The sequence below is a fragment of the Harmonia axyridis genome, chromosome X (genome assembly GCF_914767665.1).
Source record: "Harmonia axyridis chromosome X, icHarAxyr1.1, whole genome shotgun sequence".
Taxonomy (NCBI): domain Eukaryota; kingdom Metazoa; phylum Arthropoda; class Insecta; order Coleoptera; family Coccinellidae; genus Harmonia; species Harmonia axyridis.
In genome coordinates, this window is record NC_059508.1 from 14,349,070 (window position 1) to 14,366,939 (window position 17,870).

General features: G+C 34.4%; 1 protein-coding gene across 2 annotated transcripts in view; it reads right to left on the reverse strand.

Annotated features, from left to right (window-relative positions):
* LOC123685744 (atrial natriuretic peptide receptor 1-like) overlaps positions 1–17,229 on the reverse strand; it is a 71,050-nt gene extending 53,821 nt beyond the window's left edge. The window contains exons 1-11 of one of the 2 annotated variants that reach the window (XM_045625600.1): positions 17,133–17,229; positions 16,833–16,978; positions 16,375–16,709; positions 15,867–16,056; positions 14,637–14,820; positions 12,270–12,475; positions 10,068–10,182; positions 8,465–8,763; positions 8,186–8,395; positions 6,236–6,320; positions 6,055–6,181 (exon numbers count right to left, since the gene is read on the reverse strand). In XM_045625600.1, the coding sequence (XP_045481556.1) occupies positions 6,055–6,181; positions 6,236–6,320; positions 8,186–8,395; positions 8,465–8,763; positions 10,068–10,182; positions 12,270–12,475; positions 14,637–14,820; positions 15,867–16,056; positions 16,375–16,623 (1,665 nt within the window). In that variant the 5' untranslated portion in view covers positions 16,624–16,709; positions 16,833–16,978; positions 17,133–17,229. Of the gene's footprint in view, positions 1–6,054; positions 6,182–6,235; positions 6,321–8,185; positions 8,396–8,464; positions 8,764–10,067; positions 10,183–12,269; positions 12,489–14,636; positions 14,821–15,866; positions 16,057–16,374; positions 16,710–16,832; positions 16,979–17,132 lie in introns of those variants that run through there. The other variant, XM_045625601.1, reaches the window with a different exon arrangement.
* Positions 17,230–17,870: the final 641 nt, after the last annotated feature.

The following is a 17,870-nucleotide window of genomic DNA, read 5'->3' on the forward strand; positions in this document are numbered from 1 at the left end:
TTTCAAATTTTTCAGCTCTCTTTCATTTTTGTCCTAAAAGCGATAGTTTTCGAGTAAATCAAAGCTGAACAAAAAACTCAACTCAATTACAAAGTTGTACAAACTATCGTCATGTTGAAGTTGAGGAATAACCTAATTCAATTTTTTGATGGTAATAATTTCTGCCTGCTAGCTGAGAAGTTAGAAAACAAAGAACAACATATTCAATAAGCTACAAATTCATTTCCACTGAAATGGTCATAACCTCATTAAATAAATTGAAAAATGTGGCAGAAAAATAAACAGGGAACATAAAACTTCGACCACTAAATACAGTTGACTTATAACTTCCAACATCGAAACATACCCCTAACAGAAATCTTCAGAATTATGTGTCACTCCAACCCTATTGCCACTTGAGATTCTTGAGGGGGTTGCCACCCTGCTTTAGGGGATGACCGTACGCAATCAACCTCAAATAAATATTGACATCCTTCCGCCTTTTCCACAACAACTCGTCCTTACGAAAATATTCGACCAAACTGTTTATATGGGCCATCCTGTATCTTGTATGTAGGGTTGATGAAAATACTGAATGAAAAATTGATTTTTCATATGACTAAGGTCATTCATAATTCACTGAGTCATGTGGCCGACATACAAACTGTACAATTATACCCCTCATCTAAACGTATTCATATTTTAACAAATCAATCTGAGCTCAATTTGAGCGATGCATATCAGATCGAATTGCATCATCAGGATAGTTAGGATGTTTGTTAATGGCATTTGGCTTACGTTCTCCAGAGAATGCTGAACCATGTTGAATATTTCGTGTTCCCTATCCATACTTGATATTGAAGTAAACATACTTCTATCCACGAAGTCCTTATTTGTGTTAAACGTCGTGTTAACAACGATGTTGTCACATTCAAATACTAAATTTTACTTTTTATTATTTGATTAATTACAGAGATTTTAATTACAGAGTTTATGAGATCTCTTAATGCAATGTTTCGTTCAATCAGGGGCGTATAAATGGGGGGTACTGGGGTAATCAACACCACCCCCCCCCAACATTTTCAAAATATAAAATTTCGGAAATCTCGCAAATACGAAGAACGAAAATTTCTCCATCAAATGAACCAATAATAATCATTTTACTTTCCTTTGAAATCGACACGTCAGTTAAAAATCGAACCCCTTTATGGTTTATGAGTTTATTATCGCTTTCAAGATGAGTACGTTTATTGCACTACGAGCTCAGGTTCATTATTTTCCTTCATCTATCCGCTTTCTCGACATCGGCCCTTATTTGCCATCTGTGATTTTTGCATTCGTCATCAGTATACTCTTACCTGTTTTTGGTTTTTTGTATCATTCTCGTCAAAAAATTTCAATACTGCAGTTATCACAGAACTGAACCGAGTAATTCGCATCGAAAAATTGTCTGGGTTGTGTTGCACAACTTATTGAGTTTCATTAAATTACAATTTATTTGTGAAGACATCAGTTTCGAATCGACTATCTACAGAGTGTTCCTAAATTGGAAGTACAAATGAAAATGACAGATTTCTCGGATCATTTCAAGAAAAACGTATTATAACATGAGTTTGCAAACGCTTTTTTTTTGAGCTACGTACAGGTGTTAAAGTTCAAGATTTTCTCTCATAGCACCTTCTCTTCGAAAATATATAACTTGAATTGGCATAGATATTCCAATTTTTCCAAGTTTTCATCATGTGATATCCTAATTTTGAATGCAAATCTACAGGGTGAATATTTCTGGAAAGATGGCAGCTTCTTTCCTCCAGAATAATTTTTTTTTGATCAAATGGTAGTTTTGAAAAATTTAAAAAGAAACTCTTGTTCAGTACTACACTTTTTGGTTTGTTGTAGTTTTGTCGTATCTGCAATCGATTTCGAGAAATTCTCAGGAAAATCTAAATTATTATAAAGATTCAGTTAGGTAGCTGTGATAAATCAATTAATATAAGTTTTGGTACTTATTCAACAACTCTGTAGCGAAGATTAATAAAGATTCGATAAACTAGTTAAGCATCACAAAAAAGTAGGACTACAAGAAACACCCTGTATCTCGAAAACAAAGCGTTTGCGGGTTCATGTTTATGGGCCATTTTATTTTTAAAATTATCCAAGGAATCTCTCATTTTCCTTCGTAACTCCTATTCAGGAACCCAGTATAAACTAAGAACAATCGAAGTTCATATGGTTCTTATTGTCTAATTATGATAATACTTCGATACTGTCATCTCATCACGGGAATGCACGAAATTCCTTGGTACCTAAATCGATAGGTATTTGAAACTATGTAGCTCATATTATGCATTAAGTCAAGTTAAAAATTTCCTTCCTCTATATTCTCTTATGAGCATATATTATGGTTTAGTATAAAGCCACATTTCGTATAACATCTTGCTCTGGGGAAATTCCTCTGATGTTAGTAGAGTTTTTTCAATTCAAAAGAGGATTTTGCGTTTGATGTAGCTCCGAGGTCCTCTTGTAGATCCATATTCTCAAAATAGAGCATTTTAACACTGACCTGTATTTTCATCTTCAGATGCCTTGTTTATGTAGGTAAAGGAGAATGAGAGTAATACTGTTAAACTGTCAAGCATTCATTCCCACAATACGAGAAATGTTGTATATACCCAAACATACCACTTCCTAATTTGAAATGTCCCCTAGATATCAGTGTATGAAATTATTCAATCATCTTCCTCGTAATATTAGGTCACTAAATTCCAATAGATTTAAGAAAGTAGTTAAGGCTTCACTTGTACAGAAGTGTTTTTACAGTATGAATGAATATTTTTTTGTTAATTTAGAAAATGTTTGAATTATTTTTCATTTCTTTTTTGACTTGTTCTATACATCTATTTTTATATCAATTAATATTATCATTATTATTTATGTCGTCTTTTTAGTTTGTTGAAAACATTTTCCGTTTTTGTTGTCTAGAGTTATTTCATTTAATTTTCCTTGATCTATTCTTCGTTGTTTTCCTTTTCATCTTCCTCAATTTCCATTTCATTCTTGCTAAAGTTTTCCTAGCGATTTGAATTTCTCACTACTTCCTTATTTTCTTCTTGTGTGGTTTTTGTGGTGTATTTTACATGTTTTTGAAGGCTAGTTCACCTTCAGCTTCTAGGGGTTGGTCTTTTTCTTCTTGAAGTGTTTTTGCAGTTGCCCACAAATATCTACATTATTTTTCAGCTGAAAACTGTCCAGCCCTCAAACATCCTGAATGGTTTAATCCCTTAGAGAATCAAATAGATCTAGGATCACAGCAAAAAACTGAATATTAGTTCAAATATTTGGAGCAGGGACTTTTTTCCTTTTTGCATTCGAATATTCATTCTTGAATTCATTCTAATAATTGAATATTCAATGATAATTCAGTGAATATTCATTCTAAAATAATCCACACAAAAATTCTAACCACCGGAGGCATGATTGGATATCAGGTAATCACTAGCAATAAATACGCATAAATATTTGACATATGGATACGTGATGATGTTGGTTGTTGCCCTATGGCCCATAGGGTTTGCCTACTGAAACCACAATTGGGCGGCTGGCTTATATTGCTGGTTCCGTTTGTTTGTTGTTTCCCACCGAGTAATTTTGATATTATGAAGGTTTCTAGGAATTACTTGTGTATACAATTAATATTTACTGCATACAGTAAATCATTTCTCAAACCTGATCAACACATATTCCAACAAATTCTATACATGCAATATACACTGCGCAAAAGAATTAACGCACATTATGGAAATCTCAAATTTATTCTACAACTGAAGGTGTTCTCAATGATAATTATTTTAATCAGAATTATGCATGCATATGTTATCCACTTTCAACGTTTTTCATCAATACAGATGTTTTTTCCCAGCAGGAATAAAAAAAGATGAGATTATCAGATTTTGAATGTATTGGCTCCTTTCTGAAATCATTGTTCTCGATCAATTCTAGTGATCAATAGTTTTTCTTTCGTTTGATTTCTACACTCGATCGCTATGCAATGCAAAACACGCAATTTGGCCCAAGAGGAATGTGCCCAAACGGTAGTTTTGCGAGAAGAAGGGTGGACATACACAAGAATTACAGAAAGGTTTGGAGTTTCCCAAACAAGTGTGTCCAGGATGTTGCAGCGATTCAGGGAGACAGGTATGAATGTCCGAAGACCAGGACAGGGTAGACCACGGGTAACAACTGCCATTCAAGAACGTTACTTGAGAGTTTCTTCGTTGAGACAACGGTTTGCAACCGCTCACCTCCTTCAAAATCAGCTTGAGCAAACTCATGGGGTGCAATTTAGCACTCAGACAATAAGAAATCGCCTCAGAGAATATGATTTAAGGCCTCGTGTCGCGGCAAGAGGCCCAGCTCTTACCCCAGCCCATCGAAGGGCGCGTTTGGGTTTTGCGAGAGAGCATATCCATTGGGAAGAGGCTGATTGGGAAAGAGTTCTCTTCACAGATGAGTCTAGATTCTGCCTCTACCATTGTGGTCGACGTTCCCTTGTATACAGACGTCCACATGAAAGATATGCTCAGTGCAATTTCCTGAATACCACTGGTTTCGGATCGATTATGGTATGAGGTGGAATATCTTTGACTGCTCGCAGAGACCTAGAGGTCGTTGATGATGGAGCTATGAATGCTGATAGGTATATAAGGAACATTCTTGAAGAGCATGTAGTGCCATTTGCCCCATACATTGGTGAAAATTTCATTTTTATAGACGATAATGCCAGACCCCATCGTGCGTGCATCGTTCAGGAGTACCTTGAAGAGGAATGGATAGCAAGAAGTCCAGATCTCAATCCGATTGAGCAGGTTTGGGACAACCTCAATAGAAGGCTGAGAAGTTCAGAAAATCATCCAGCTACTCTTAATGACTTAGGAATCCAACTCAGAGAAATCTGGGAAGGATTAGATCAGAACATTTTAAGATCACTCATTTTGAGTATGAACCGTCGTTGCCGAGCTGTAATTAACGCATGGGGTGAAAATACCAAGTATTAAATCACTTATCAGCATTCCAGTATTTCGAAAATTGTTTATTTCTCTTCTTTCACATAAGATTCGGTGAAATCCTGAATTTTTCTTCCATTTAATGTGTCTTGTTTCGTTCAAAACCTTCCCGAGAGAACATAAAAAATAAGTTATAAAGTCAATGTAGAGTTAACTTTCATTAAAATTGAGATTTTCAGAATGTGCGTTAATTTTTTTGCACAGTGTATTTCGAATTTTATAACCTTCATAATGTTATGATCACTCTTTGTACCTAAACATGTACCCTCTGTAGCCTTTGTTGAAGCTTTAGCGTTCAGATGTATGGGGATTAACGAAAGTTTGAAACGACAGTAACTAAAAGGGAACGTATCAGAGGATTTGTTCGTAGTAAATCACAAAACCTGCTTTAATCATTACTGAATAAGGGAGTTAAATGATCAGTTAAACTTTCATTCGAAACTTCACGAATGGTGTATAACTCAACTAACCACTCATCGCCAGTCCTGAATAAATGATCATTAATGAATAATAACGAAGATTCACTTGATTTTCAACTAAAAACTGAACTGAACTATTCACTCAACGTTTCATTGAATATTTTACTATTCATTGAACATTCATGAATAGAAAACTATTCAATGAATGTTCAACTATTCATTGAATACTTCAACTATTCAGTGAATACTCAACTATTCATTGATTACTCAACTATTCATGAATAATGCAAATCAAGATTATTCGAATAAAAGTTCAATGAATATTTATATAATTCATTCATTTATAGTCACACACACTGGGGTATTAGACCTTCCTTCATGACTGGTTGAAGTCGATAATGATTATCGTCTAAGTCACAAGATAGGTAAGTAACTGAGACACTATTGGCCTTGAAATAAAAAGGACTGAGATACAGCGACTTATATACTACACAGTGACTAAGTAACTATGCTACTAAGATACTTTTTTGATCTCAACTATCAGTATCTAATAAATTCAATAATAAAACTTCTTAGCTATAATATCTACTCACCAGTAAACTAGCTTTCCTCATTGAGAAAGCTGATTGAAAACTATATCTTGGCATTTCTGGTATAACAATATCGTCATAGTTTATTTTCCATGCCAGGGAATGTATTTCTCTCTTAAATTTGAAATGTCTGAAAAATTACGGTCTTTACGATATAAATTCGATGTTTCAGTGATTTTATTACCTGTAAGCTAGGCCACCTATGAGTAAAATACCAATGCATAAAACTGATACCAAGCTCAGCGCCAAAACGCTAACCGGATCTACCTCTACAAAAAAATAGTCTCTAAGCTTTTTGTGTAATATGATTTTTGCATCAGTACTATGTAATATAAAAAATGCATCACCAAGAAGGCTTTGAAGTTTTTGGGTCAAAACTGGATAGAAATGTAGAAAAAAAAGCAATGTGTTACACCACCCTATTAGTTCAGCACTTCTGAACCTTCTTGGCATGAATTCCATCAAGTGATCGATTCCCTCCTGAGTTATTGGTTCTTGGGAAAATTAAATTCATGTCAAAGGGTTTCTAAGTTGTAGCGGATTGGATAATTGGTTTAGTCTTCTAGACACATGCGCGATAGAAGAAAGGTCGGGAAATCTGGGTGGCCACGCTGCATTTCAGAGAATATTGTGAAATGTATTGAAAAAGTGATAAAAAAATTCACTCGTATATTCGCTAGAGAAAACTTGGGGCATTTTAAACAACATTGAATGCAATCCTAGAATAAATTTATATAGAAAGAATGTAATGGATGAAAGTTAAATAATAACAAATTTCGTACTCACAAATGAACCTGTTTAATCAATAATTAATGAAGGGTGTTTTTTCAGAGCTATAGAACTTTAAATTGCAATAAAACAACGATGGATTATTCGATTGACATGAATTTTATTTATCCGCAAGGTAATCTTGTGGCATTACATTTTAAATATGATTTCTGGCATATGACCGCCACGGCTGGCTCGGATGTAGTCCAATCTGGACGTCCAATTTTCGATTACTTTTCCAACATTTGTGGCCGTATATCGACAATAACACGGCGAATGTTGTCTTCCAAATGGCCAAGGGTTTGTGGCTTATCCGCATAGACCAATGACTTTACATAGCCCCACAGAAAGTAGTCAAGCGGTGTTAAATCACAAGATCTTGGAGGCCAATTCACAGGTCCAAAACGTGAAATTAGGCGGTCACCAAACGTGTCTTTCAATAAATCGATTGTAGCACGAGCTGTGTGACATGTTGCGCCTTCTTGTTGGAACCACAGCTCCTGGACATCATGGTTGTTCAATTCAGGAATGGAAAAGTTAGTAATCATGGCTCTATACCGATCACCATTGACTGTAACGTTCTGGCCATCATCGTTTTTGAATAAGTACGGACCAATGATTCCACCAGCCCATAAAGCGCATCAAACAGTCAGTTATTCTGGATGTTACGGTGTTTCGACATACACTTGAGGATTAGCTTCAGTTCAAATGCGGCAGTTTTGTTTGTTGACGTAGCCATTCAATCTGAAGTGCGCTTCATCGCTAAACAAAATAAAATGGACGTAGTGCGCGATACGTATTCCGCACAGAACCATTATTTTCGAAATGAAATTGCACTATTTGCAAGCGTTGTTCAGGCGTGTGTCTACTTATGATGAATTGCCAAATCAAACTGAGAATAAATCACTTGACAGCTATTAAATCAGTCGCTATCTTGAACAGTAATACCAACTTAAAGTTATATACCTCGAAAAAAAACACCCGTTACAAACTGCTTCATGACTTTGAATGTTAATGGTGATGTCACTGACAAAAAGTTGAGTAAAATTGCATTTTGGCGGCATCTTTGTTATATCTACATTTTAAACATCAATGAACAAGTCAATAGGATACAAAAAATCTGCCAAATAGCATCTTGCAGCGTTCTCTGTGTTTAAAAAAAAATACACCGATTATTTTGCATTTTTTCTACCGATACGAAACGATGTTGATGAGTAAATGTTAGTTCGAATTGAGGTCATTGCAACATGTCATAAAAGAGTGGATATAACTGTGGCAGTATGCGATGATATATTTGAAAAGGAATTAATTGTATTTTCAGCGGTATCCAGTAGATATATCGACTATCTGTCAATTAAATGCTTACTGGGGCAGAGAGACAGGTCATAGCCACATTTTGGTGTATCGGATGGTATATCATCACCTGAGGGCCATTTCACATTCCAATTCGATATTGTTTTCGAGGACGCATCGTACATAGCAACAGTTTCATACTGACCAGTGTCATTAACATTCAACAGGGCGAAATGATTGATCCTCTGTCCATTACAGTTCGTTCTTTCCATGCCATGCCTTCCTAGAAACACATTGATGTAGTAACACCATCGATTACTCTAAACAGCCGATCAGAACGACTTCCAATTACCTAAATATGATACCCCAATCATATTTTCGAAAATTTCATATCCTTTTATTCCATCCCCGATGTATCCGTGGCGAAATTTATCAAAGAGAGATCTGTTTAAGGCTTGCACATACAGCATCATTCCATCGTATAGACCATCAATATAAATTGATCCTCTGTTCGATTGGTTTTTGACCAAATCGAAATCTGTATGTAGTAGGGGATTGAATGTGAACATTGACCTGTAAGCAGATTTGGCAATTTCGTTGCTTTCAGCTGTGTCGTTTGCTTCAAACCATGGCTCCATTGGATACTCTGCGCTGAAAAACAATCCTATACTGTATAGATCTCCAGCACGCAAACACTTTTCGAGAGAGTTTTCGAGATAGAGGGTGTTAAAATTAATTTTTTTTAAAGTTTATCTTCTGATAGCACCTTCCCTCCACAAGATATTTAACTAAAGTATAAAGACATATATATTCCATTTAGGGATTCATCAAGCCACGTAGCTCGACATTTTAACCAACTATTTGACTTGAAAATCAAGCTCGTGAAAAATTACATACTTGAGCTTGACTCAACCTGATTTTAGATATTTATGGCTTGACTTGATAACAACCTACTTGATATTACTTGAGATTGATATGCACGCGTCGCACGGCATATATTTCTGCAATCTCTTGCGCGCTCAGACTGAATAAGGGGATTCCTCGAGCGCCGAGAGACTGAAGCATTCGCCAGTGTGACTTTATTAGTAGTTTTCTCACATTTCAATGAAATATCTTGGTAGATTTTGGTAGTTCCAGAAATATCTTTCCAAACTTGACCAAAAAGGCCAAGGATTTTTCATCAACGCCAACATCTTCAGCTCCTGTTATAAGACAATTTTCCAGAGCTGCTCTTACAGTTACAAAAACCCGCAATAGGTTAGGCGACAAATCTATAAGATGCATCATGTGTTTTAGATCCTGGATGGAAAATTATGAAATCAAACAAAGCCTGGAGGTTTCTCAATATTAAAAAACTTTATTTTTTTTAATTATTTTTTATTTTGTTATGATTTATAGTGATTTAATTTATATTTCTATTTCAAAAAAGTTGATATTTACGGTTTTTTTTATAAAATTAGTATAATAAATAAAAGTATTATTTGCAAGGTTCGTTCTCATTTCATCATTTTTTTATTGATGTGACACTACACAATAAATCTGATAAAAATCAAGTAGCTTGATATGATTCGAGTACAAATCAAGCTCGAGCCAAGTAGCTTGAAAATCAAGCCAAGCCGTGAATCCCTAGATGTGATGAATAAATAAATTATAAGTTTTGATACTTATTTACCCCATATGTAGCGAATATTAATAAAGATTGGATAAACTGATATAATGATCATAAAACATAGGACTACCTACAAGAAACACCCTGTATTTCGAAAACAAAGCGTTCATTTTCCTTTGTACCTTCAATTTGGAAACACCCTGTACAGAGCATTAATTGAGATATATAAAAATTCAACTTCATAACTTCAGAATGAGAGATAGAATTCAAAACTTCTGTGTCCGAACAACAAATAAAATTTTATTATGTTCAAATGAAAATGTTTTTCGATGAATTTTCAACTTACTCGTTGTACATCTCGAAATTAAAGAAAATATATTCTCCCAATTCCATCATCTTGAGTTTATATGCCTCCATTATAATCTTCCTAGCTTTCTGCTGATTGGTGCATATAAGAATGACTGCAAAAGAATACAAACTGAGTTTTCCGACTAAAATCCCTTGTGTTTGGGGAATGTCTGGACCATAATTTTTCCAGTATGTATAAACAAAGTGCTCCATCCAAAAAAAAAACCTTACATAATCATGAAAATTATATCCTGGCGACAAAGTTATTACTTATTCATGGAATTCACAGCAGAATATGAATCGAGTTTTCTTCTCATTTTAATACGTACTGAAGGAATTTCTTCCCATTCGAGTCCAGGTTACATTATGTATTCATTGCTTTCAACCAATCACTAGTTATATTTTACTTGTGAATTCCATCTTTTCGACATTCTCAAAAATTGTTTTTACTGCTGTTACCGCTTAAATTACGTGAAATTAGTTCAGATGAACATTATGGAAAGATATGCATTCGATTTCAGTCGGAAAATATCAATTGTCAGATAAATTTCCATAGAAGCATATGAGAAATAATCTATGACTTTTCTGGGTTACGATACTCCTTCTGTGATCAATGTCAGTTAGAACATTCTATCATGCGTCTCAAATTTAAATGATGAATCGCATATGCTAATTTTCAATTTGTAATTTCGGTAAGTTGTTGAATAAGAATCTAAGGAAAAGAAAATAGAATAAAATACGAGAATTCCGAAACAAACGTCAGTTTTTATCACAGTTGTGTTATTCGATTTATTAGCTTTTCACTTGAAGTGTTTTCAGTTTCCGTTTGTTTTTTTTTAGTTGATATGATTTTTGTCATCAATGAAAGAGACAATAAATTAGGCCAATTGAAAAGTCCTCGGTCTGATGCACAGATGGCGGTGCTAGTATTAAATCATTATGATTTTAGTTAGTACTAACCTTCAAACGAAACGTGTCAAAATTTAACAGCAGCCCGACCATTAGTTTGTGAGATATTGCGTTGTGAGTGTAGCTACTTTTGTTATTTGAAAAAACATAGAGAAAAAATAATTTCTGCTTTTTGAAGGGAAAAAATACAGTTGAAGCAAAATTTCGGCTTGATGAAGAGTTTCCGGGATCTGCACCAGGAAAATCAACCATCATTGATTGGTATACTAAGTTCAAACGTGGTGAAATGAGCACCGAAGACGGCTAACCAAAAGAGGCTGTCACCTACGAAAAAATCAAAAAAGTTCACATAATAATTTTGAATGACTGTAAAGTGAAGTTGATCGAAATACCAGACATTGTGAAGATATCATCTGAACGTGGACATCATATCATTCACGAATATTTGTATATGAGAAAGCTGTGTGCAAAATGAGTGCCGCGCGAGCTCACAATCGATCAAAAGCAGCAATGTTAATGATTCTGAGCAGTGTTTGAAGCTGTTTAAGTGCAATAAACCTGAATTTTTGCATCGATATCTGACAATGGATGAAACATGGCTTCATCATTTCACTCCGGAGTCCAATCAATAGTCAGCTGAGTGGACTGCACACGATGAACCGAATCTAAAGCGAGGAAAAACACAACAGTGAGCTGTCAAGGTTATGGCATCAGTATTCTGGGATGCGCAAGTTATAATATTCATTGATGACCTCCAAAAGAGCCAGACCATCAACAGCGATTATTATATAGCGCTATTGAATCGTTCAAAGGTATAAATCGTTAAAAAACGGCCCCATTTGAAGAAAGAAAGATGCTGTTTCATCAAGACAATGCGGCGTGTCACAAATCAATGAAAACAATGGCAAAATTGCATGAAGTGGGCTTCCAATTGCTTCTGCATCCACCGTATTCGCCAGATCTGCCCCCCAGCGACTTTTTCCTGTTCTCAGACCTCAAAAGAATGCTCGCTGGAAAGAAATTTAGTGCTAGGGAAGAAGTAATCGCCGGAACTGAGGCCTTTTTTGGAGCGAAAGACAAATCGTACTACAAAAATGGTATCGAAAAGTTGTAAGATCGCTATAATCGTTGGATCGCCCTCGAAGGCAACTATGTTGAATAATTAAATCGAATTTTTCCAAAAAAATGTGTTTTACTATGGTAGAACAGGGACTTTTCAATTGGCCTGTTACAATTTATACAGAATTTCTGTAATATTACTAATGATGTGAGTATCTAAATTCAAACTCACTTCCATATTTGACTCCAACGATATTCTGGAAAAATTCGGTGTAGTTCATCTGAAGCAAATCAAGATCCCCATCGTAGAAGTCTAGTTGTGGTGTTTCCCTCAGTTCGATTATGATGGACTTCATCAACAATTGACAACCATCATCGCCTGACAATTCATTCTGCTCAGTTTTCTCATACATCAGTGCTATTTTACCCCATTTGTATCTGCAATCAAGATCTACACAACTATTGCGAATTTTAAACAGCACACGAGTTCATTTGAAAAGAAACTGATAGGTTTAAATCTGGGGAATTAGGTGGCCACTACCAATAATCATTCCAGGGATCATATGATTGGAGAAAATTTCTGCTATAAAGCAAATACACTCACGGTTTACATTTTCGTACATTTGGACGTAACATGGTTTACGTCATCTTTAAGTTTAATATCTAGTTTCAAAAGAATTCACAGTTTCATCAAGCTTACTTCTAATTGATATTTTAAGCAGCCTGTTACAACAATCAGTAGGTGCAGAAAGCTATAAAATCCGAAAAATTATCAGATTACATCAAATATTATCACAAAAGGAATAAAACAGGACCGTATTCCATAAAAGTTACATTACACAAGAATTCTTTCGTTTACTACTCCTTTGAAAAAAGTGTGCCATTCAAAGTAGAAAATTAATTCATTAGACTGAATCATGTATTTATCATGCCAATAACGATATTTCTCTAAAACGTGTAGAAAATAGAGATTTCGAAGTCTAAAGGAAAGAACTCAATAATCTGAGTACTGCCCTGAAAATATTGAAATTACATTAATCGTCTTGAAGAGCTGCATGAAGAAAATAAACCAACAAAATTTGAACAAAATCGGACTGCTGATTCTCAAGTTATGAAGATCAGAAATTCAAGCCAATTTGCATGAATCACCCTGTATCCCCGAAACTAACAGTCTTAGGATACAAAACAAGCTACTTTTCTGAAAGACCTGGATGACCTGCATTCACCACTAGGCTATGGCCAGTCACCCATTTCACACCATGAAATCTGCACACAAATATGTTAATAGGCAGTCGCTAATAAGGGTTAAATCGATTTACAAATAATACAATTCATTATGCATGGTAATGAATCAAATTACTCCTATGCTAGTGAATAAACCCACAAATTCCCAATTAACACATGTAGAATTGTTCAGGCTTACCAATCCACATAATTGAAATAATTTAGTTTCACTCTCTTACTTCCTACAATACACAATTTCTACTTAAAGTACGATATTTTGATCCCATTAAATTTCTTCATATTTATAACAATTTGGTGAATTATTTCTGATACAAATCAATCTGATTTGAGCAGCTGCTTCCACAAGATCTGAAGTGAATATCATCTGGATTAATTCAAGTTTCCTTGTTTTTTATCCTGTTTTTCGTTGCTGATCGAATGAATGTGATAAAAACTTTCCTTCGGCCTTCAAGAAACACTTAAAAGGATAAAGTTGGACGATATATCAACAAATTTGTGGAAGTTCCTGAATATTATAACACTGTTGACTTCTCTTGTTAATTTCTTGTTTTCTCATTTCGAAATGAAGGGCAATGTACCCAGAACTATATTGGACGAGAAGGGAGTATATTCTATTCAGAAAAATGCAAATTTATCTAGTCTCTATCTCGGAGGACTCCTATCGAATTATGACAAGATCATTTTATGCAGTTTCAATTAACTTATAGGAATCTTGAATTGAATAAAGTTATTTTATAGAATATTTCCCGAATAAACTGATACATTACTTGTCAAACTGATTTAGAGTGGAATTGCCATAGATTCGAAATGTGTAAGATGCATAGAAACTATGCATCTATGAACAGAACAATTATCGCAGTGCAGTTTCGCTTCCTACAATGCAATTATCGTAAGTAATTGCACAAGTGCATCAAAATTACCGATAATTTTGCATGACAGCGTGTTGTCATGAAAACTACATTCGGTCATTTTCATTTTTGGAGAAAGAGCCCTCCACCTTCGATGTCGGGCTCTTTCTCCAAAAATGAAAATGACCGAATGTAGTTTTTCAAAGAAAACACGCTGGAATGCGAAATTATCCGGTCATTTTGATGCACGAGTGTAATTCGGGGGAATATTTCCCTCCTGTCAAAAATTCTATGTATATGAAGAACAATTATCGAAAATTACAACGATAATTTCACATCTACATTGTGACACAGATGGGTATACACATCATGTGCATCTTAACGATGCACTTTGGTCATGCGCAATCGTGGAATTCCTTGGATCGCAATATTTTTTGTTCTATTAGTCCGATTTTGATGAAATTCGTTATGAGTATTTGAGTTAGAAGAATGAGTTTAATATTTACCTATCGAGTATAAGATGAAAGAATTCTGCGAACGATGCGAAATCTGCTGGACCTGAATTCACCAGCATGTAGAACTCATCTTTGCAAGTAGTCTTTTTCTTTGTGAAGTCGAAACTAAATCCACCAGGTGTAATAACTGGTGTTCCATAATTACCAATATATTTTGCTACTCTACCGACACTGGCTAAAAAAAAATTAGTTAAAATTTGAGGGCATAATGATCAATTATGTTTTTTTGACTAATGGTTCTAACATTAATTAACTTTGGTGATTAGGGTAAGCAATGATAGGCGCCTCTGTTACCTGAATCTACACAGATTAGATAAAACGTTCTTTGATTTCTAATAATTTTAGGAATTTTATAAGTGTGGTAGTTCAGATTTGTTTTTATTTCGTGATAAAAGTTTATCAGCCTCCGTACAAATAAATATTTGTCATGAATACCTAGTAATGATTCTGTATGTAGTGGATAAGGATCAAACACTTTGCCACGTGCTCATTTCAATCAAATCGGAGGTGTTGAAGGAAAACCCTCAAAGGAACCATAGTGAGAGAAGTCAAGAGCTTTCGTGTGTTTGCCTATATTCCTAATTATTCAATTTCAAATTTCGCACGAACCTTCAAACTGTTTCAATAGAAATACAATTATCCAATCAACCTGCAAAGTTCCATGAAAACAAAATTACGCGATGATTTTAATATGATATGTATGCTTGAACGATTCAATTTTTTGCTTTAATTATTGGTGATTTTATATTCGGCCCTCAATCATGGAAAAAACATTCTCCATTCAGATTTTTCTATTTTCTGATAAAATCGTTGACATTTAATTATTTTTAAAAATTGAAATTCAAACTAAATCAGTTCGTTCTCCGGAATATCACATCATTAGATCAGACAAACTTTTTATTCTGCCCTGTTTGAAAGCTTCATAGATGGATTTTCCATTAACTCACTTTACTGTTGAATTTTATATACCTACACACAAAATTTCAGTGCTGATGATATCGGAATTCGATACCCACGAAATTTTGCATGTAGTTGGATTGTAAAAAATTCAACAAGCCTTAAAAACATGACTTTTTAATTATCTGAACAGCAGGGATGACATGTATCATTACACCATGAAAATGCTCACAAAATAATGATGACAAGCTTTGGATATCTACTCTACTGGGATCGAAATAGCATGCAGATAAATGAAGGATTAATTCCATCTGTTCGACATACCTAGACAATAATCACATATTGGTCCAAAAATAACATTCGCACAAAAAACTGAAGCTGCTTCAAACACTTTTATGGTAGCAAATTCTTGAGTACAGTTGTCGTCGAAAGTTTTGTATATAATATCAACTCCATCGTTCAGAATGTTCTGATCTCTAGCATCTTGAACAGCAGACTTTAGTACACTGACAGCCTATAGAATATATTCAATAATAATAATAACAACAACGCATCTGTGGTTTCATGCAAAGTTATTCAAAATTAAAAAGGCTAATCTAGAATTAATTTGCAAGTAGCTCACACAATCATGCCGGTCATTAAAAATATTATATAAGCAACATTTTGTTCGTTATTTTTTTTAGTTCAACTCTAAATGAAATATTTAGCAGTATCTTTATAATATTTTTCACTGCCATTCTCATCATTGAAATACGATATTTCCTTGAAAGAATGTGAGCAGAGTATTGTTTTTTGGTTCATTCAAATTCTGCTGAATCAATTTTATACACACCTCGTTCAAATTCACAATGTAATTCGAAGATTTCGGTAAGATTATAGCAACTTTGATAGTGCAATTATTCTCGTCTTTACACAAATCAACTTCACAATAATCGTCTTCTTCCTTCTTGCAAACTTCACTTCTATAATGGCAATTGTCAGTTTTGAAGCTTGGCGTATTTAAAATGCTCAAATTCCAACGGAAATCATCGTAACATGTCACTAAACCAATATACAAAATGAAGAGCTTCACCAACATCATAATGTAAGGGATGGAGGTTTTATACCATTGCTTTCATTTTCTAGGCGTTTACTGGAGATACTCTCAGTGTAGTATTATATCTCGCCCTTGGAGATAAGACCATTATTACTAATCATTATGAAAAATAGATATATATGACATCGATTCAACTGTGTCTGATGAGAATCAGATAACTGACTAGGATGACCACATTGATATTGTCTACTTACCTACCTACATGCTCTTACCCCAAATGAGTTGAAATTTCGGCAAACTTTATTTGTTTCATTCATATTTCAGTGAAAATTTTATGATTTTAATTTTTCCTTTCATCCATTCAAGTTCATAGTCATGTTTGGAATCATCGGAAATAGAGCTGTCAAAAAAAGTATCTTAGTCAGTTTTAAGTATCTTAATTACTGAATCTTAGTTGTTTCAGATATTTGGCAAATTTTTCTTTTGCAATAGGAGCTTTCTCTTGATAGTAAAAAAGGCATTTCAGATGACGAAAAGTATCTTGGATAACCTACCTGCTTACTTCTTCACAAACTAAATTTGAGTCCCTTTTTGAGAGAGAAATGCTCAAAGCAACTCTTTCAGAAAATAACTTATCTTGTAAGTAAATAGGTACTTTTCAAAAATATCTTTGACAGATCTGGGTGAGAGAACTAAATTTAACCTCTCTAAAACATTCATTTGACATTTTAGAACGCACAGAATCGAAAATTTTAATGGAAAAATCAGCCAAAAAATCGTCCGAAAGCTTGCTGCTTGAAATATCTCACAAAAAGTATTTGTCACTATCCAGCATGGGTTCAACCTACTGATAAATCCATTTTTGGAATTTCAAATCGGTTGATTTAGTCACTAGTGTATAGGATGCCGTTTTACTAATCTGGAGCTGGGAAAGACATTTTTTAGTTACATACATACATACATACGTTCAACCATTCAATGTTAGGTAAAAAATTAACAGAACAAAGCCTACAAAACACAAGCGGTACACTTTAAGCCCCCAAAAGGACTTGCAGACTTCGAGGAAAACGTTGAACAATGAACAATGAATTATATCAAAGAAATATTTTTTTAAAACGAACTATATCTAATAAGATTGCAGTTAAGATCTTTTGAATATTGGTGATCGATGCTAAAGTAATGCATATAAATTGAAAATTCCCAGCTTTTTGAATATTAAATAATCTAAAGAGCAGACTTCAAAAATTCTTACTGAAGATATATTTATCAAGAATTCACTTCGAAATAACAAT